This window comes from Clarias gariepinus, chromosome 17 (genome assembly GCF_024256425.1).
Source record: "Clarias gariepinus isolate MV-2021 ecotype Netherlands chromosome 17, CGAR_prim_01v2, whole genome shotgun sequence".
In the NCBI taxonomy this organism is placed as follows: Eukaryota; Metazoa; Chordata; class Actinopteri; order Siluriformes; family Clariidae; genus Clarias; species Clarias gariepinus.
The window spans coordinates 18916935-18938566 of NC_071116.1; the positions used below are offsets into that span (position 1 = coordinate 18916935).

The 21632-nt window shown below is 39.1% G+C and overlaps 3 protein-coding genes across 3 annotated transcripts; 2 read left to right on the forward strand and 1 right to left on the reverse strand.

Moving 5' to 3' along the window:
- Positions 1 to 790: 790 nt before the first annotated feature.
- On the forward strand, positions 791 to 2390 carry LOC128545622 (la-related protein 6-like). Its single transcript, XM_053516092.1, has 3 exons — positions 791 to 911; positions 1024 to 1231; positions 1369 to 2390. The coding sequence occupies exons 1-3, from the start codon at positions 889 to 891 to the stop codon at positions 2323 to 2325; spliced, it is 1188 nt and encodes a 395-aa protein (XP_053372067.1). The 5' UTR covers positions 791 to 888; the 3' UTR covers positions 2326 to 2390.
- Positions 2391 to 4425: 2035 nt separating this feature from the next.
- Positions 4426 to 10130, reverse strand: phax (phosphorylated adaptor for RNA export). Its single transcript, XM_053516093.1, has 5 exons — positions 9991 to 10130; positions 8961 to 9550; positions 8696 to 8816; positions 7529 to 7612; positions 4426 to 5792 (listed from the first exon to the last, which is right to left on the reverse strand). Exons 1-5 carry the CDS (start codon positions 10090 to 10092, stop codon positions 5511 to 5513), a joined length of 1179 nt encoding a protein of 392 aa, XP_053372068.1. The 5' UTR covers positions 10093 to 10130; the 3' UTR covers positions 4426 to 5510.
- A 1091-nt stretch (positions 10131 to 11221) lies between these two features.
- Positions 11222 to 19630, forward strand: aldh7a1 (aldehyde dehydrogenase 7 family, member A1). Its single transcript, XM_053516089.1, has 18 exons — positions 11222 to 11428; positions 13210 to 13263; positions 13638 to 13703; positions 14255 to 14335; positions 14426 to 14549; positions 15007 to 15139; positions 15267 to 15311; positions 15434 to 15511; positions 15834 to 15931; positions 16029 to 16070; positions 16163 to 16257; positions 17019 to 17103; positions 18216 to 18322; positions 18469 to 18585; positions 18663 to 18760; positions 18851 to 18924; positions 19006 to 19081; positions 19225 to 19630. The coding sequence occupies exons 1-18, from the start codon at positions 11234 to 11236 to the stop codon at positions 19277 to 19279; spliced, it is 1623 nt and encodes a 540-aa protein (XP_053372064.1). The 5' UTR covers positions 11222 to 11233; the 3' UTR covers positions 19280 to 19630.
- Positions 19631 to 21632: the final 2002 nt, after the last annotated feature.

The window sequence follows — 21632 nt, forward strand, 5'->3', positions numbered from 1 at the left end:
CAAACTGGGCATTTGAACAGGATTCGAACAGCCCAGACCTACAGCTTTGGAGAAAAAAAAGCAAAACACGTGACACCACAAATAATGTGAGTGTGGTGCATGATATTTCAGATTCAGGTTAGTGTAAGACAACCTAAACAGTTGTAAAATGTGTGTATGGAAAATATTCAGAACTGTATAAAAGTATATGATTTGAAACAAATGACAATCTCACACACCCACCCAGGATATATTACCCAGAAGTAATTTTTAAACTCTTTGGAATAGTCGAAGACTCTAAACAGTCCATAGGTTTATTCTCTTTTGATGCAATAAACTACAAGGACTTTGATTTAGAGACTGATTAGAGACTTTGCTGAGGGCACTTTATTGTTTATTCATGTAGAATTCTGGGTATGCTGTAATCATTAAATACACACTTTATACCTCAAATTGGAAACAGAACATCAGTTGTTCAGAATATTAGACTAAAACATGTCAAATTAAAAATAATACCAGATGAGATTATATATAGAGCAGCGATTAGCTCATTTTCAACCCAAATCCCACATATGATAACATAACCACATAATACAGCTATTTTTAGCACAATCACTTTGTCTAACTTTTTTTTTGGTCTCCTTTTGTGATGTCAGTGCGTGGAAGTGTCCTGAAATGGTAATACCAGTTTACAGCACTGTTCTGGTAAACGCTATTGATTGGTTCGATGCTGCATGACAGACTCAGCTGTGTGGGTGTTTTCAGCAGATTTATAACAGTGAAGATGAGTATCGAGGGCAGACAAGACCACTCAGGATCTGACGACTGTCATTAAACATTTTCACACCGACAAGCACATTTGAAGAGTACGGCTGCCAGCTGCACTGAAACATCGAAGCTGAGTACAAGATGGACAGCACTAGCAATAAAAAGTAAGCTCTATTGTTGTTTTATACTATGACTTGTTTCGACATTTTTTGCTTATGAAGCATCAATTTGTTTTGTGTATTAAAAAGTAGACCCTGTTCGTTTTGCCCTCCTCAGACAGTTCTGTGTGTCGAATCAAAACGATGAAGATATAGACCTTGATGACTGGATAGCTCCAGATGCTGATCTGATACAAAAGATGGTCTCTCAGATTGAATATTACCTTTCTGATGAGAATTTGGTTAAAGATGCTTTCCTTTTAAAGCATGTCAGAAGAAATAAGATGGGTTACGTCAATATCAAGTTGTTGACTTCTTTTAAAAAGGTAAGCCTATGATTTTTAACTTTCTCTTATGGCATTATAGTTAAAAGTTCCACCTTGGCTTTCTTTTTTTTTTTTTTTTGCATGATTTCTTGGAATACTTAGGTAAAAGTATAACTCTCTTTTCACTATGATTCCAGATGAAGCAGTTTACAAAAGACTGGCGAGTCACAGCCCACGCCCTCCGGCATTCGTCTACATTAGAGGTAAATGAAGAGGGAAATAAAGTGCGGAGAATGAAGCCGGTGCCAGAATCTATCCTCTTCCAGGTACCGAGCAGACAGCTGCTGGTCTGGAACGTCACAGAACCAAAGCCGTCAGAGGATATGGCACATGACACATCCACACCTCCCAAAAGCACCATGGAGACTGCTATCGCAATTCTGGAACCATTTGGCACCATAACCATGGCTCGGGTCAACCGGCCTGGCAGGGAACTTCCACCTGAGCTTCAGAAATACAGCTACAGATACCCAGAGTTGTTCACACAGGAGAGCGTACTAGTGGAATATGAAGATCTGGAAGGAGCAGGACGTGCTTACCATCACCTGTCACAATCGGAAAGTGGCATCAAGGTACTCCTGGTGGGGAAAGCTTCCAAGAAGAAAGCTGCAGATGCAGGTTTGGAGGACAAAAGTAACGGTAAGGGGATCTCCATCCTAAACCAGCGCATGTTAAAGCTTCAGAACTGTGGCGATGACTCATCAGCATGCAGCTCCTCTGAATCAGAGTTCGCCTCCTCATCACCTCTGAGCATCCCTCGCCTTTTGTCCAGCCAAGTATGTGGCAGCCCTACAAGTAGTCCGCGGTCCAGCCCCAGATGTGTCCGTGCACCCATGCCAGGCCCTTCCATATCCCCCCTCTTAGCCTCAAAGGCCTGGGGCTGTCTGGACACAAGTTCAGAGCTGCGAGAGAAACACAAGGTGTGCGCAAACCAAAACAAACACTGTCAGCCGGGTGACAAACGGGCTCTAAATGGAGACACAGCACCACCTGGAGTCCTGCGACTACCTTACGGTCCTGACGGGAGTAAAGGTTTTCATGCAATCATAGTTAGAAGAAGACTTAATTTAAAACGTCAGGAACCGGTTATTTAGTTACAGTAACTGCCTGTTTGTTATTTTGCTGTAGATTCGTGTCATTTTATCTGCTGATTTTAAATGTGAATGTGTGTCTGTAATGGTTGTCTTTGTACAAATGTGTTAATAAACAATCAATGTACAGTATTATTAAAATTTGATCTTTTAATCCAAGTACAGATCAGATTACTTATGGTCACACATGCAGAAATTAATAAATGGCTAGATTTTTTTTCCTCCCAAAAAACATTGTATCGGCTCTAAATTACCCTCTACAACCTACTGTACATCAACATGCGCTGTTAGCAATCACACCTCAGCTGGAGTACTGGGGAAGGCTCATTTACCCAAAATGTGAAGTGCCATGATGATTCATTTCTAATCCCAAACATTAATCCAAATCATAAAAATTAGGCGAGGATAAGAAATTGAACATTCATTGATTCTTTCTTACATCTTCAGTAACTGCTTTATACAAATCAGGGACTCTGTGGATCCAAAGTGCATAGAACTGACTGAAAGGCAGGGAGGGATACACCCTGAACATGATGCCAAGTCATCACAGCACATCCTCATACCCACTGGTTTCGTCACTAATCCAACAGCATGTTTTTGAAAGAAAAAACAATAATCAGAGGAACACAAAGGCATAAGAAAGAATTCACAATTAGCTGATTAATACTAAAACTGGGAAGTTACTATAATGAATTTAATACCCTTTCATACTCTTAGAAATAAAGGTACTGCACCTGTTTGATTACGAGGTGCTTTCAAGTCAAACTGGGAAAAGCGCCTAACATTTACAGAAGACAATCCTGGCTGAGTGATTCTGAACCCACTGGATTTATTCCCGTGAATATTCAGTGAGAGGAACGCCTGATGCTAGGAAATCGATGAATAACTTATTGCCAGTTCGTGGAAGAGACACATCTGTCTGTGTGAACTGTACACACAGTCATTCACACCACTTGCACATTACAGGAACTCGACTGGGAGATATTGCCACATCCCCCGTTCAGTCCTGATCTCCAAGGCATTTCCACTGACAGTGTTTGGACACTTGAAGTAGTTCCTGGGAGGCCTGTCCCATCAGAGCTTCAGCATCCTGACAACATGTTCTACGTTAATTGTATCCAGGCACTAGTGAAATGCTAGGAAAAGTAGCAGGGGATTATACAGAGAAGATAGTTTTTAACTCTCATAACTGTTATTCTGAAAAATCAAAAGTCAAAGTTTGACTTGGAACGTCCTTCCTAGCATCTAGATTTAAGTTTTAAAGGTGCATCAATGTTAAATTACATTATGCACCTTATATAATTTAAAAAGATTAAATATACACGCATAACATATCTATAGCTCATACCACCTAAATTACAAGAAAAAAAAATATACAGTTTGCTCCCTTTATTCCTGGGTGTTACTCTCAACGGCGTTCTTCCCTGACATCTTTAAATGTGTTTTTGCACCAACTGCCTTGGGCTTCTATAACTGTGGTATAATTTATATGCCAAAGTATCTGACATAACAACTCATCAGAATTTGGACTGCATCACCATGACAACTTTACAGAGTTGAGCCTGTGCAGCTCTTTTGGCGCTACTCCAGTGGTAAAGAGGTTCTGTCTCATCCCACAGACGTTACAGTAATCATACCACACTTGCTGTATAAAACATACTTTTTAAGGCAGCGTCATATCTCACCATAATTTAGCTATTTCCTTTTCATGCTAAATTGCACAGACATAGTTTTGTGATTAACAATGATGCAATAGAGAGGGGGAAAAGAAAAACAGTTACTGGGCTATACTTAGATGAATCGTCATCTTCAGCCCTGAGCTTTAAATGGACCTTTCAGTTTTCAGTGAAAGAGAGAGAGAGAGCGCTGTGGGTCAACTGAGTCAGCGCTTTAACACAAAAGACAGGAAACTCTCAACTGTTTCGCTGAGGTACACTAGTTATAGGATAGCATATGTCGTGACAGTAGACAATGGAAGAATATTCGGGGGGTACAGACAGGCCTCTTCACTCTAAATATGGACAACATGATCAAACTCCTAAAAATATTATATTAACAAATTTTAAATAATGAGAAATTGATTCATCAGGGAATTTCGAAAAATAGATTCTAAATAAAACTTTATTTTAAAATATTAGCACTCAAGGATTCATTAGCAAACATAACCCTTTAATCAAAACACTCATTTGATAGGATGAGCTTAGTGTATCTGAATACGCTTTCATTTTTCACAAATACAAATTTAACACCGTAGCTCACTAACAGCAGGCAGAACAAGTGCAACATAACGAAGCATCATTACTACCAGATTGTACCAGATGTTCAGAGCATTGCTTTGGATTAAGCATAAAAGCAACTGGTCAATACTTATACAAGTGCCATTAAGCATATTCTTAGTAATATATTTGCAGTAGGGAGTGAACTTAACTAGACAGCTATTTAATACAAAAAGAATTAAGAAATTACTCGGCAAGCAAAAGTGCATTGTTGTACTTGGCTAACAATATACAGCATAAAAGCTCTTATTAATCACAGGCGTCATGAAAAAGGCTGCTTTCACACTAGGTGTTGGAAATGACAGAGGGAGGGAGACAGCATAGAGGACATGGTCTTCAGTGACAAACCGATGCCAAACAATTTAAAATGTCTTCTACCTCTGGTAACACTGAAACAAAAAAAGATTTCTACTTGGTGATGTCATTAAGCACCACATATTCTCTCACACTCAGCACAACTTTTTTTTTTTTTATCCTACCACTATTGTCCATGTTGATTTTTTTTATTTTATTTTTTTATTATTTATTTACGATTTTTGTATAATTTAAAATGATCCACGCTCTGACTATAGAATTTATTTTAATTAACTTCAATATAAAACTAACATTTGTTCGACATAATCTCTTTGTTTTTCTGTCCATCTTTAACAACAAACACCTTGTGTGAAAGCAGTCTAACATTTCTGAGCTTGTTATCGCACATGCACACAATCATCTTTATGCGGTGCAGAACTTGCCATGTCCAGCCTCGCACGAGAGACGGGCAAGGAAACAGGGGAAAACAAACGACCGTATCTATCACACATAATAGTGAATATGATTGAATCTGCTTAGTCCACAATCACTGCACATGGTGACAGTGAACTGTCCAGTCACTGTCTACACCGTCAGTCAGGAATACAACCAGCAGCATCAGAAGACCTCCAGGTCATTAGAGGCATAGACTACAGGAGTGTCCTCGGTTCCCAGTGCAGACTCAGACTGGTCTTCACCCCCGTCCTCCAGAGACTCCAACGCTTCATTAGTGTCACTGGCAAATGTTTCTCGAGAAACGTCATCATGCTCCTGCAGGTCCAAAGTCCCGATCGCTTGCTTCATCTTCTTGGCGGTTAAGTACTTTTGCCGCTGCTTGGCTGCTTTCTTGTTTGCCTTCTTGTTGTTATACTCTTTCTGGTTCTCTTCATAGAATATTTTCTAGGACAGAAAATGTTTCTTTAAAAGCAAGACTATTATTTGTGATGTACAGACTGATGAATCTATTCTGTGACTCCCTTTTATTTCTCCCAATACATCTCTTAATAGAAATAGAAAGCTTAATACATCCTGGAAACACTGTCTGCACCCACACACTGCGCGTGTCTACAAAAATTAAGTGCACCTTTTTTTCAGTTTATTTGCTCTAAGATAAGATCGTCATGGCCAAAAAGTAGCTAAATTTTACATAAAAAAATGTTTTTGTGTATTAAGACTGTCAAATTATGAGACTCTGCCAAACGACATCAGTAACTGTCCTGTCTGTTGCTCTTAATTCATCAAAAGCCTTTATCCAGTGAGTGTAAGCCTCTACTAATGCTTTGTTAATTTGGTGCAATAGTAAGTCTATGAAAGTGATTAATTAGCATTTCAGCTACCTTTAGCACATAAAGCACATATAATTGTGAAACATAACATCTGAAAGAGTATTATAAAGTGGATCAACAGCATTACAGGCCAGTTAGGGGTGGGCGATATAACCAAAATCTTCTATTACGGTAGAAGCAATTTTCTACCTCGATAACCATATATATCACAATGTAGCAATTTGTATATGAAAATGCATAAATAAAAATTCAAACACAAAGAAACTGTTTTACATAATGTAATTTTATTTAAACTGTGAATTGCTGAGGTTTGCCGCTTTTTTTTTTTTTACTTTGCCCATATTCGTTTGGATGCTTGGATTTCAGATGATAGAAAAGGTTTGACGGTTTGACTTGTTAAAACAGTGCACTTGCGTACCTTGCAAATCACATTCATCTTATTCTTATCACTTTTTATATACCAAAACCAATTCCACACCACAGACGATGCACCTTTTTTATCAAATGTAAGCAAACTCACTGATGCTGCACCGTCTTCTTCTTTTGTCAAAGTGTATGTGAAGCCAAACACATCAAAAGAGGGACGAAACCGTAGCACCCGATTAAACCAAATATCTGCGCGGCCCAGTGGACAGCACAGCGCGACTATCTGGATAGCGCAGAGATGATCTGGTTTATTCGCGCAGCACGGACCAACTTGAGCAGCGCCGCTCGTATCACAAACCTGCGCGACCCACTGTTTTTAATTTATAAATTATTTATTTAAAATGTCAGGACTGTTTAATATTGTTTCCACCTTGCCATGCCTGGTTTGTACGTGCACATCCCAGTGGGGTAAAATGTAATTTGATGGTCGTCTTGGTTTATTTCTATCAGCGTCGCGCAGGTTTGTGATTCGAGCAGCGCTGCTCAAGTTGGTCCACGCTGTGCGATCCACCGGGTCTGGATATTTGGTTTGCCCACGCCGGCTTAATCGGGTGCCACAGTTTCGCCCCACTTTATGTTGTTTGAAGTGAATGTGTATTTTGCAGGGTTACGTAACATGCAACGTCACATGATCTCAACCGCGATTAAGACGATAGACCAAAATCTCTATTGGTTGACAAATTTCTACTGGTTAACCGTGTCTACCGGTATATCGCCCACCCCTAAGGCCAGTATGCTCTAAAATGCACCAGGATAAAAGAAATGAGAAATTACGTGTATGATAAAGGAATGCCAACCTGAAGCAAGTTACGCCTTAAGAAAACAACAATGTGGAGAATAAGAGACTCTCTAAAGACTTAGTCTGTTTACTTTAGTTCATGCATAAAACATAATAATGCTATATATGTGAATCATCATTCTTACCTTGACTTGATCATGAGTAATACTAGGAGTGTTTTTCAGCAAGTTCAGATAAACTCCTCCAGGCGTCCGCCTTCTACTGCCATCCTATGCAAACAAAACTCATATAAACATACTCTTTGGAGCTATCCATCAATATTTTAAACAATGTCAAGCAAAAAGAATCAAGCTCAGCAGCGCTGCTCAGTGGGAAAATGGGGGAAAATTACTCAGGAAAAACATTATTAGAATCAGAATACTTTCAAAACAAAGTATAAAAGTGTATTGTCACGCAATAAATTCACAAAATATTTTAGAATTAATATGCATCATAAAAATGGTTAATTACACAATACGAATTAATCTACTAGGGATGGAATAATATCAATACCTAGGTGCCGATCCAATTTGCATTTCAATTCTGTAAGTGTCAGGATTTTATAAACATACTGATCTAATGTTACAAGAAAAGACAGGAGGCAGAGTTGGAGGTAGCAGAGCTGAAGATGTTGAGGTTCCCTTTGGGAGTGACAAGGATGGATAGGATCAAGAATGAGTTCATCAGAGGGACAACCCATGTTACATGTTTTGGAGATAAAGTCAGAGAGGCCAGATTGAGGTGGTTTGGACATGTTCAGAGGAGAGATCGTGAGTATATTGGTAGAAGGATGCTGAGGTTGGAACTGCCAGGCAGGAGGTCTAGAGGAAGACCAAAGAGGAGATTTATGGATGCAGTGAGAGAGGACATGAAGTTAGTTGGTTTGGGAGAAGAGGATGCAGAGGATAGGGTTAGATGGAGGCAAATGATTTGCTGTGGCGACCCCTGAAAGGAAACAGCCGAAAGACAAAGAAGAAGACTGATCTAATGTTACACTTCTAAACAAACATGGCCAAAGAATTATAAACAGGATGCGGCACTGTGTGAATAGTTTAGAGTGATACCTGTAGAATAATAAAGGAACTGCAAATTTTTTCCATTTGAAATGCAAACATATATAAATTTTAAAAAATGCATTTAAATATATATCCTGTTAGTGTCATTAAGTAAATTGCCACACCAAAGAATTGTAAAGAATGATACATAACTGAATAAATACGCCCCTATCTCTAATTTACCCCTGCTGCTAAACAACAAGTCAAAGTAATAATAAAAATAATAATAAATAAACGAATAACTGTGGGTACTCTTACCACTGTGTAAAGACCTCCATTTTGTTCGATCGTTGCTGTTTCCGACAGAAGCTCTATCGCTTTCTTTGTGCCGATCACTTTCACAACACGCTCTATTAACTCCTTCTTTGGCTCCTTCAACCTTTTTAATAAAGATTAGAGAAAATGGTCATTACACAATACAGCTCGGCAGACGAGTATACTGTATTTAAATAAGCACTGTTTGTGAAAAATAGCTTTGGAAATAGTTCAAAATTATGGAAAATTAACTAAGGTGTCTCCTTACCTATGCGCTATTTCATCGATCACTTTATCTTCAGGGTCGTCCTCTGTGATCTCATATCGTCCTGTAATGTCCATCTCAGCTTTAGAACCTAGTCGTTCCTTGACTGACCGCTTCCTCTTCAAATGGCCATCACAGTTCTCTTCCTGTCCTCCATGCTGCATGTATTCCTCTAGTTGCTTGTCCAGCACGGTCTCCATGCCCTGCTCCTCCTCTTGCCTCTCCTTTTCCATCAGCTTACGTGCCAGTAAATAGTTATAGGTCTCACACTGCCGGCTGTCCATAGTGACACCTGCCTCCATTCCCATGATGCCGAGCTCAGCCGCGACAGCCTCCTGGTTTTGCTCCTGCACCACAGAGCCCCAGATGTTATTCACTTTGCGTCCGGAACCCCCAAAAGACGTGGGAAGTACAGGTGGAGGAACATTGTTGCACTTCTGACGCTTTCGCCTCCATAGTGCAGCCTCTTCCTCTGAGTCGCTGCCACTGGATTCGGTTGCGATGGAGCTGCGGTAGCTGGTGACGGATGAAGCAGCTTGAGGACGATCTCTGCTCTGAAAGTGCTGTGTTGAAAACGGTCCTGCAGAAGGCATCTACAGAAGAATTACAACAGCCTTTTAATGTAAAAAGCAACACTATCCTGGAGTTTATACGGGGTTAAGTCAAAATTTACTTACACTCTGAATGTAGAATTTATTAATAAACTTTTAGTGGTAAAATAATATTTTTTTTTTTACATAATCACACGAGTTTATGAGATCAGTGGATCCGGCTCATCATCTTCATCATCATGATTTAACCTAGACAGGTTTGTTTCTAAAACAATCTCATATGCACTTCCTAGAGTACTAAGTTAACCGGATAACGACGCGAGAGGACACATCACTTAGCTAGAACCGTTAGTTAGCTAGCTTAGTTGCTTAAGTGAGTTAACCGGTTAGCTAACGTTACAAAACAAGGTAACAATTCTCCAAACACACCACTAAAGCACTGTCTCTGAGAGGTATGTGCGCGTTTAACTTTATATTATTACCTGCCGCCGGCCACCTGAGTGCATTTCTGGCTCCGAATCAGAGCCACTTATTTCTCCATCCTCCAGACTCTCCATTGTGTCTCTGTTGTTGTGAACCGCCATTTCTCCACCCCGGAAGTTCGACGGAAGTTGAAGAGCAACGACTTCTTCTTCTTCTTTTTTGTAGCTTTAGACGGTTAGCAGGCGACTTATACGTGCATTACCGCCACCTGCTGGAATCCTTTGCTTATTGAATAAAACTTAAATAAAACCTGTTACTGCATATTAATCTTACGAATAGAAGTGGTTTTCTACATACAAAAAACACAAATGTTTAAAAAAAGAAACCGAAATTTGTAATTTTACAGCATAATTGGTAACACAGTATTTATGAATGAGAAAAATAATTTATATAATACAGTAAACCTATTAGACGGGAAATTACAATCCAACTTAGCCATTGTTATTATTACTAAGTTCTCCAGTGTCACTTAAATTAATTTAATATACATCTCGATAACTGAAATTTTTTTTAAAAAAATAAAAAAGCGGAAAAAAAAAAAAAGTTAGCAGAGGATGGTTTCGATCCATCGACCTCTGGGTTATGGGCCCAGCACGCTTCCGCTGCGCCACTCTGCTTCACACCGTCGTATGGAGAACGAAGGCTTATGTACATATAACCGCACAAAAAGCTTTAGTATTCTTCTGTACCAGAATATGTGGTTATTATAAGAGAAACTTCATTTAACTTAATCAAATTAAGATAGTTGTTTAAAAAAATATATATATATATTTTTATTTTTTCATTTTCTCTAAACTGGTTTATTAAGTGGGAGAGTGCGGTTTGGACCAATGATGGTACAGAGGTCGGTGTTGCCAGATCCATAATTTTCGCATTGGAAATTCGTAGCTGGTGTTAAACCAGTAATACGAAAAATTAACGAAATATATCTGAAACACCAACATTTGTTTATATGATAAGATGGACCAAGCTGCAAGTTTAACTTCCACCAAGATACAAAATCGTGAAACCACCTGTGATATCTTTTAAAACTATGACCTTTTTTTTAATAAAGGAAGAAAGTAAAATAAGCGGGAGGTTTACGGTTTTTTGTCACAATGCAGGAGGTGGGAGTGACAATAGTAGATGAAGTCAAAGAATAAGAGTAATTCGATCTATCTGGCAACCTAGGTCTCAGTCACGCGGCGCGCGTGCCTGGCTTTTAGTTCCGCACATGCGCATTAGTGTGTAATTGCTCCAGCCATGCAGCGCACCCTGGCCTTTACTGCCGTCCGCCACATTGCACTTCGCAAAAAACTTTGGTCTCTGACGCTCCGGCAGACTGCAGCCATGTCTACACTTCTTATCAATCAGCCGAAGTATTCCTGGCTGAAAGAACTGGGTCTGAGCGAGGAAAACGACGGCGTTTATAACGGAACATGGGGAGGTAAAGGAGAGGTAAGGGGAAGAGCAGACAGATCAGGACAGGAGACAAGAGCTAAATATACTGTATGTGTGTGTCAGAGAGACTGTGTGCACAGAGGCCCCATTCAGGCCTGGCAGTCTTTATTACTGCTTTAACCTGAATTAATCATTGTTTTGCAAGCCCTAGGCTTACAGTTATATTTGCTCTGCAGCTGTTGCATCATTCTTTGTAATGTGACAGCACAGCAGAAGTGAAGCTCCTAGCACCAACAACATGAACTGACATTATTAATCCATCCATCAATCAATCTAATGTCTCAGGTGTGAATGTGTGCACTGTACTGGTGTGTTAAATCTAGCAGTGTGTGTCAGTAATTCAGTGCTAAATTGCATTATACTAGTGATCTACATCTACAATTGCACTGCATTGCACAATCATTGTTTTTTAAACTTTTTGCAGCTTGACATCTCTAAAATACCCTAAAAGGTTTTTGACACTCTCTGAACATATCATATTATATAAATGTGTTTAGTGCCATCTTGGATACTTTTTTTGAGGAGCTTTTACTTCTGCACATTTCATACTCTTCTTATATGACATGTGAGAGAAGGCGTGTCATTAGCTGCCAGAGTTTCAGGGGGTGTGGTGAGTCACAACAAAATCACAACAGATCAAACTGTTTACAAACAATAGGGGGGGGATTACTAATGTGATGAGTTGCAAACCATGCAAAGTCATCACAGATTGATCAAGTGGATGTGTTTAGACAGTTATGTCACTGTGTCAATGTACTAATTATCCCCTGTCTGACCCTTCCATGCAGCCTGGACCTCGTTTGTGAATTCCTTACTTGGAGGGTTCTATAATTTTCCCTACCCTGCTAGGATTTTCTACTGGTAGTGAAAAAATCTATAGTTATATCAGTCAGTGCTACTTTCTCATTATTTCCAATCTCTCGCTTTAAATGATCCTAGTGCTGTAAACAATATAAGGTGTGGTATTGGGTCTATCCATGTGTCATCCGGCACATCAGACTATGGATACTCCCCTCTCTGGGGACATATCCATCGTTTCTATGGCAATTTGGGAACGGCAAATAGCCTAAAACCCACTAAGCACGGGGGGAACATGCAAACATGCAGAGGCGGAAATCGAACCTGGAGGCACAAGGCAACAGTGCTAAACCACTAAGCCACTGTGTTGCTGCATAAAGTGTATTACAGTTTTATCTGTCTAACATAATGGTAGCACTTATGTTGTTTTTAATGTTATTATATTATTAAAATAGAATCCCCATCCTTTTAACAACAGTAGCTCTTGACATGTTGATTCAATGTTAAATCTATTAGTCGACTGTTAAATTAACCATGCAAATAAAATTAAATGTGCAATAAAACACAAACTATGCAGCATAAATTTATGGGTAGGACATGGCATAGATTTATCTACTGGACATGGCATGCAGTTACATCAATGACGGGCTGTGTTTCAATTACAGTAGCGCATAAAACCTAAGGTTTTGCATTTACTTTGAAGAAAATGCAAGTGTATTTTTTAATTGATTCAATTTTTTAAAAAAAGCTGTGGTATATTTTTTTGAGGAATTTTAGACCATTTAATGTTTGCAAGTTGACCTTCATAATTTTTAAAGTGTAAATTGATTTTAAATCCCTCAAAAAATTCATTTAATGAATCAATTGATCAACAATCGCATATTTAATAGCATAGCTCTAGTTTAAATTGTGCAGTCCTGTTTTTAATGTGATTTGTTGTTGTAGTTTTACATGTAGTTGTTATTACCCTATGGTCCTAGGTGGTCACATCATACTGTCCCGCCAACAATGAGCCCATCGCCAGAGTCAGACAGGTAACTCTACTTCTACACTTATCATATTCCATTTCCTAGAACTCCAGAACCCCAGAAAGCTGATCCCTAATTTTGAAAAAGAGCTTCATGTGTGAGTCTTAAGCCATATTTATGCTACTGCATCAAGTCTACACTGAGGAGATTGTTAATATGACTTTAAACTCAATTAAAAATGGAAGTGTAGAGAAAGCTGGAAGTGCAGTTGTCACGTTTTTTTCGTTGCCTGATATGTAGTTACATTTCTGCAGAGGTGCACCTCTCTGAAAATGTAACTTGACACAGAAGCATAAATCAGCCTTTATACTTTGTGATAATGTGTAAATAGGTAAATGTGTACGGTAATATCATACATTCTGATCTTTGTTTGTAATCAGGCTACCCTGGCTGAATATGAAGAAACTGTACAGAAGGCACGGGAAGCCTGGAAAGTTTGGGCAGACGTAAGTAATAAATTGATGGTTACACATACTTGTTAATTACTATTGTTATTGCATTTATTGTATCTGCCAAAACTTTGGCATTTAATGCAGGTCAGCCCACCAGTCCTCTTCCCCAGGACTTGCACCTTTTCCAAAATTTCTATTCTCTGAGTCTGAATCGACAGCCATATCTACCTCAACTTTGCAACCCCAAAGTCCTCATAACCCCCCACATTTTTGGGGCTATGAGGATTCGATTGGGGCCTACACAAGTCCCTTTTCTCCATCCCTCCACTCACAAACACTTAGTAAAGATACATTCATTGTTTGGCTTAAAGCCTTGCTTTTAATTTAATTTCTACACCAGCATCTCTAACAATAATTCACTTCCAACGGAGGCACGTTCCAACGGAGTCATACGATCTATGCTTTGCATAATCTTAAGTTTAATATTAAACAGGTTTAAGAGCACATTACTTAATGTCAATAACAGATTATTTTTCTGTTAACAGCTTGTGTCATGTTTTGTTCCTGACTTGGTCTTCTTTTTGCTTTGTTGACTCTCTCAACAGATCCCTGCTCCAAAAAGAGGCGAGATTGTAAGACAGATTGGAGACGCTCTGAGAAAAAAGATCAAAGTTCTTGGCAGCTTGGTACACATGGATAAAAAAAACCCTTATTCAATTTAAATTAAAGGATATATGTGAGCTGCTGTGTGGGATATCTGTTGTATGTATCATCAGGTGTCTCTGGAGATGGGAAAGATCTACGTGGAGGGGGTCGGCGAGGTGCAGGAGTATGTCGATGTGTGTGACTACGCTGTCGGACTCTCCCGTATGATTGGTGGTCCAGTTCTGCCCTCTGAAAGTATGTCACATCAGTATGAGTGAAGGCAGTGATTCAGTTTTTTAGTAGTCACTGTGTCTGAAAGGTTGAGAGAGGTGAAAGTAAGACATTAAAAAGGTTTTTGGTTGAACTAACTGATAATAGTTGACCAATTCACCTTTTTCTGTTATAAAAGGTCTTGATGCTGTTGCTTTGATTTGAGATCATTCGTCACAACATGCTTCTAGAGCTTTATTTTTTGCGTGACCAGACTTATGTTGCGTATAATCACCTGATGTTGGATATAGAAGGTTTTTTGATGACATACATTTTTAAGGAAATAAATACAGGGCCAATAATTTGTCTCAGCTTTTCTCCCAAGCCATCATTTGCATCGTTTCTAGAGAAGCGTCTGATGGTTTCACATTAGAATCAGGATGGGCATTTGTATTCAAGGAAGGTCTTTCTGTAACTCTTTTGCATTGCATTGTGTTTTTAGGGCCAGGCCATGCCCTGATTGAGCAGTGGAACCCCGTGGGTCTAGTGGGCATCATTACAGCCTTCAACTTCCCTGTAGCAGTGTACGGGTGGAACAATGCTATTGCTCTAATCTGTGGCAACGTCTGCCTCTGGTGAGACTCCACTAATTAATTTGTATATTTTTAGAAAGATAACATATGAAGTAAAGTGGCATGTACGGTTGGATCATGGTGCTCACAAAACTTGGCTGTTAAACATGATTCCTTTTTTTTTGGGCAGGAAAGGAGCCCCGACCACACCTCTGACTAGTGTAGCAGTGACAAAGTAAGTGTGTGTGTGTGAGCAGTAGTTTACCAGTACAGCTTTGCATTGCAATGAACAGCCAGAAAACTGTCAGAGTTCATGTCCCACCATGATTGTGTGTGTGTGTGTGTGCTTGCATTCAGAATTGTTGCTGAGGTCTTGGAGCAGAACAACCTTCCTGGTGCTATCTGTTCTATGACGTGTGGTGGAGCTGACATTGGGTAAGTGCACAGTCACTTATAACACTAGACACACCGTCAGCTTTCGTAGCTTTAACACATAGACAAGTTTAAAGATTTATGGACGTGATTTAAAAAAAAAAAAAAAAAAAACGGTTCAGGTTTGACATGCAGCGGTTTTAGATATGCAAATGTAAACTATTTTGTCTTGTTTTTAGGGCTCATGCTGCAAATGCATGTGTAAAGCACAAACAAGTCACGCAAACTACTGTCTTTATTGATAATCAACGCTTGTTGACACATCGTCACACAAATCCTTGTCAGTCCTACAAATGACACTTTGATGCCTTGTTCCTTTTTGTAGCACGGCCCTTGCTAAAGATGAGCGGGTCGACCTCGTGTCTTTCACAGGCAGCACTCACGTGGGCAAACAGGTAGCTCTGATGGTGCAGGAGCGGTTTGGTGAGTGCTCTGTTTCATTCTGCCTATATGATACTGCATAGTATGTACACAGCTGTGTCTCAAATTTACGACGTCTGTTATCTGTTTTTCTTTTTAGGCCGACAGCTGCTTGAGCTGGGAGGGAACAATGCCATCATTGGTAAGTTGATGATCAAGAGGTTTGAATCAGGCACTGCTACTTGTGTAGTTGGTACTGTAGACTGATTAAGCATGTTTTATTGTTGCTGTTAGTGTTCGAGGACGCTGACCTTAACCTGGTAGTGCCCTCAGCTCTCTTTGCCTCGGTGGGAACTGCAGGGCAGCGCTGTACCACTACCAGAAGACTGGTGAGTAGCATTATAGTGGCAAAAAACATAGATTTGCTAACGGGAATGTAGGAAATGTTATGATATTGAGATAAGAGTCCACATTTGGGATGTACGGTGTTCTCTACCAGCGTCACAAATTATTTTCATTTCAACCAATCAGGAGACACTCACTTGAAGGTAAAGATGAAATGCTAAACAGCAACTACTTCTGTAATCATAAAGACTTTACAGTGCTCATTTCAGGACTCTTATTCACTATATACTCAACACATTTTACAGCACTGTCTGAATTTTAGGTTTATAAATGTATAAAATACATTTATAGAAGAGTAATAATTCATAATCACATTATTATCTCTTATCACCTTGAAGTAGATCGGCTTTATACAGTTTATAAGTTGCCTGTCGCCATTGATGGCGTGCTTATCTAAATCTACATCCGGATTACTGCTCGAGTTGCAATTTTATTATTATTTTTTTAATGTTATTTCATTACAATCACATGTGCCTCCTCAATAGTTGGAATGAAAATCTACAGCTACTCTGGTCTTTTAAAGATTTGATTGTACACCCCTGCTTTACATTAGACAAAAACATAATATTTTAAGCCATACTTTGTGAAAAACATAACATTTCAATTAAAACATATGACTGGTAGAAAGAAACAGTTACAGCTAAATTAAAACAAAGCAGTTCTATTTATTCATTTTTTATTTAATCAAATGAACCATGCTTTAGTTATTAGTGTCTCTTTTTTTTTCCCCTGCCTCGTTCACTAGATGCTGCATGAAAGTGTTCATGACAAGGTTGTGGAGAGGTTAACCAAAGCCTACAAGCAAATCCGTATTGGCGACCCCTGGGACCGTAAGTTAATTTAAGCACAGACGCGTGAAATCCTTCTGCTAGTTTGGCACAAAAACAAGTAAATAAATGGGTGCGGAGGGACGTAGGTAGGTGGGTAGGTAGGTAGGGAGTGATAAGAATGACTGGGCCCAACATAACATATTATCATGATGCTTATCGAAACGGCACCTAGGTTTCATGATTTTATATATATATATATATATATATATATATATATATATATATATATATTTCGATTCTCTTACAATTTTAAAACTTAAAAAATTTCGAACCATTTTAAAACAAATTTTTTAAATTCCATTAAGCAAACAATACTACTTTTTGAACTGAGCACTATGTATAGTATCTCCAGAATGTCATTTGCTGTAAATTTTGCTCCTACCACACAGGATGCTGTGCTGCCTGCCAATGTGTGAACATTTTAGATCGTGCCATATGTGGGACTATAGAGGAAACGGCACAGTTTCACCACCTCAGATACAAACTCGTAATTCAGAATTTTATTCATTTAGATCTATTTTCCCCCTCACCCATCTCTAGTGGGTAGGTCGGTAGGTAGGTGGATGGATGGATAAAAAAATAAATTGTTTTACACCTTTTATTAAATAATATGATCACAAATGTCCCCGTAATTCACAGTATTACTCTGCGATGTAATCTGGGAAGAACTTTTTTGCCATAACCCATCAGCCAGGCTGATGTGACATGATTTGGGTTAAAAGGCACCTTACAAGACATACATAGATTTAGCAGAGAGAGGGTGAGGACAGTTGAGGGGAGGGCAGTGGTTCAACAGTGTTCTCATCATGTCTTCGTTCAGAGCAACAGAAGGCTCTAAAAATTAATACGCCTTTAAGTTTCATCGTGTTACAATGAAAAGAGTCATGCCACATTTTTATCGAATCCCTCAAATTAAAGTTAAAAGTCTCGATTTCGATCTCAGTGTTTCATTTCAGAATCAGTCTGGTGTTGTACAGAAGCCAAATGCCAAAAAGCTTATCTTTGGTGTAAAATTGATGGACCTGGCTATATTCATGCAGTTTTTGTTAATGCACCATAAAAAATAGCTTCTTATAAACCGAATGCATTTTTTTTTTGCCATTTCTCAACAGCTAGCACTCTGTATGGTCCTCTGCACACCAAGCAAGCTGTGGACCAGTACCTAGGAGCCATAGAGCAGGCCAAGAAGCAGGGCGGCACTCTGGTTTGTGGTGGAAAGGTACAGTTCTGCACCATAGATTGTATCTAATACATGTAAACAAGTATAGAAAACATATTTTTTGTAGATATGCTGTGTGTGGGTGCGTGCACTTTTACTTTGGAAATCTTTTGCAAAACTGAATTTCACCTCTGTTTGCCGGTCAGGTCATGGATCGCCCTGGTAATTACGTGGAACCTACTATCTTCACTGGTCTGGCACACGATGCCCCCATCGTTCAAACGGAGACCTTTGTGCCTATTCTGTATGTGATCAAATTCAAGGTATGATGGTTAACCTTCTTTTTGCTGCAAGCACATGTTTTTTTTTATGTTTCACAATTTTTTTTATTTTCTTTTAGACAGAAGAAGAGGCATTCACCTGGAATAATGAAGTCAAGCAGGGTCTCTCCAGCAGCATCTTTACAAAAGACATGGGCAGAGTGTTCCGCTGGCTAGGGTATGTGAAGTCGATACATATTTGAACTCTAATGTTTAACATAACGTTCAAGTAGTTTTTGGAGACTGAGAGGGATTTTCTTTCCCACAGACCTAAAGGCTCAGACTGTGGTATTGTGAATGTCAACATTCCAACCAGTGGTGCAGAGATTGGAGGAGCCTTCGGTGGGTACAGATTTCTTTTTATAATGCTACCAGAAGCTGCTGTGAGGAACAACTGATGAGCGTGTGGTTTTGTGCGTACAGGAGGCGAAAAGCACACAGGAGGTGGACGCGAGTCAGGCAGTGACTCATGGAAGCAGTATATGAGGAGGTCCACATGGTATGTGCACACAAACATTCCCTAGCCATGTAACAAGAACTTTTATTAGTTTTAGAAATTGCTTACATACAGTATTGTCTTTAAGGCTGACCTAAGCTTGAAATTGTTTGCATAATAAAGATATTTTTTTCCCTTTTGCACAGCACCATCAACTATAGCAAGGACCTCCCACTGGCACAGGGAATCAAGTTTGAGTGAACTGTAACCAATACTGTTACTTGGAAAAAAGAAGTACACAATTAAGCATACAGTACATTAATTAACACAGGTTTGATTCCAGAATATCACACTTAAATGTGAATTAGCAGTCAGTCTCTCTTTCTAAGTCATTAGGTTTAATAGTCAAGTTTATTTGTTTATAGCTTGAATTTGTTAATGACATTTGAGGTAGTCTGGGAAAAAAACAGTTCTAGAATGATAGAAAAACTTTAGGGGTTTAAAAAGCACTTGTTGGTTTCTTAGTGTGGCTTTTAATGTTCATCCCTATCAAAGTAACATTGAGATGCTTTGTACAAATAAATCATGCCTTTATTTTTGAAGGAAAATCAAGTCTTATGTTCTTTGTACATTTCTGTTTTATTTTAAGCTGACTTTTTTTTCTGAATGGATTGTACATTGCTTGGCCACGAAAAGAAAAGTGTCAAATAATTGGACTAAGGAGATTGCTTGAGGAGCTGCCCAACATATTATTAAAACCCTTAAAACATTTTGTGAAAGAAATGTGGTTGGGGAAAAGGTAAATAAATAAAGACCTCTAAATGGAGATCACAAACGTTTGGTGAAGTTGCACCGTAAAAAAAAAAAAAAACCTGCTGGAGCCGGACTAAAGAGTTCTGTGGCCGTAAGGAAACCAATTTTTTTAAAGAGGTTAATCAGGGGGGAAAAAGGGGGTAAATTTGCTATAACTGGACTTTGGATCAGTGGCAAATGGTCGTCTGATCTGATGAGTTCAGATTGATCCTATTTCCAGAGCGAAGTGCCCAGTGTACAAGCCTCTGGAGAAAGTGGTATGATCTGGGATTGCTTCAGTTGGTTAGCAACATCATGTGGCAATAAAATGGAGTCACCTGATGATCTGAATGTACTGAAGGACCAGGGTATCACATCAATTGCACAGGTATATTCCACGAAACAAAATGTTAGTGTGGTTCAGGGACAATCATTTGGGAGGAATCATTTTTACACACGATCTGTACACAACATTGCACACTGTAATTAAAACTAAAGGTGTTTAATGAACTAGAGTGGGAGTATAGAGCTTAATTTAGTTTTACGTGTATTAAGGCTAAAATTGCTGTTTTTAATATGAAATCTGCTAGGTCTATTTTCGCACAGAACTAAATTTTAACGTTATTTATTAACACAGTCAATCCAGCAGGGGGTGACACTGCTAAGAAATAGTTACTGCTGCTAAGAAATGTGCAATAGACACTGACTAGTGTTAGCCCTGTTACAGCTGGGTGCTTGGAGCGCCTGATTTTCCTGCCTGTGGTTGGATAGGACTAGCCACTGGCCTGTGGTGGACTAGTAACACGCAGAGGGACGAACCTGGATTTACTACAGAAACTCCTAAATCAGAGTTTAGTCAATGGAATATGTATGAAAGCTTCAGTATCTCACAAAAGTGGAAACACCCCTCACATTTCCGCAACCACTTTATTATATGTTCTCAAGCGAGAATAGTATAGAAATGACAATTAGATATTTTTTAGATTAGTCAATGTGCAGTTTTTATAGCATTACATTTATATTTAGGCTTTTAGAGCGACTATTTCATTATACAGCTGAGCAGTTGAGGGTTAAGGGCCTTGCTCAAGGGACCAACAGGGACAACTTGGTGTTTGTCGGCTTTGAACCTGTGACCTCCTGAATCATAGTGCAGTGTATTCACTTTTGTTGCCAGCTCTTTTGACGAGAACATACAGCCATCATTTTTTATGCTTTTTTCTCGCTGGTGTGTACGGGGTCGTTGTTTTGTTGAAACACCCATTTCTAGGGCATTTCCTTTTCGGCATATGGCAACATGACCTCTTTAAGTATTCTGGTGTACTCAAATTGATCCATGATCCCTAAATATGATAAATAGGCCCAACACCATAGTACGATAAGCATCCCCATATCATGATACCTGTACCTCCATGCTTTACTGTCTTCACAGTGTACTGTGGCTTGAATTCAGTGTTTAGGGGTCGTCTGACAAACTGTCTGCGGCCTCTAGACCCAAAAAGAATAATCTTGCTCTTATCAGTCTACAAAATATTGCACCATTTCTCTTCAGGCCAGTCAATGTGTTCTTTGGCGAACTGTAACCTCTCCAGCATGTGTCTTTTTTTCAACAATGGGACTTTGCGGGGGCTTCTTGCTGATAGCTTGGCTTCACATCGCCGTCTTCTAATAGTAATAGTATTAACAGGTAACTTTAGATGTTCTTTGAGTCTATTTTGTTATTCTTCGTTCCATTCCAATGGTAGTTTTCCATTTTCTTCCACATCTTTCTGGTTTTGGTCTCCATTTTAAGCAGAGCAGCCTATCATTTTATGCACTACTTTTT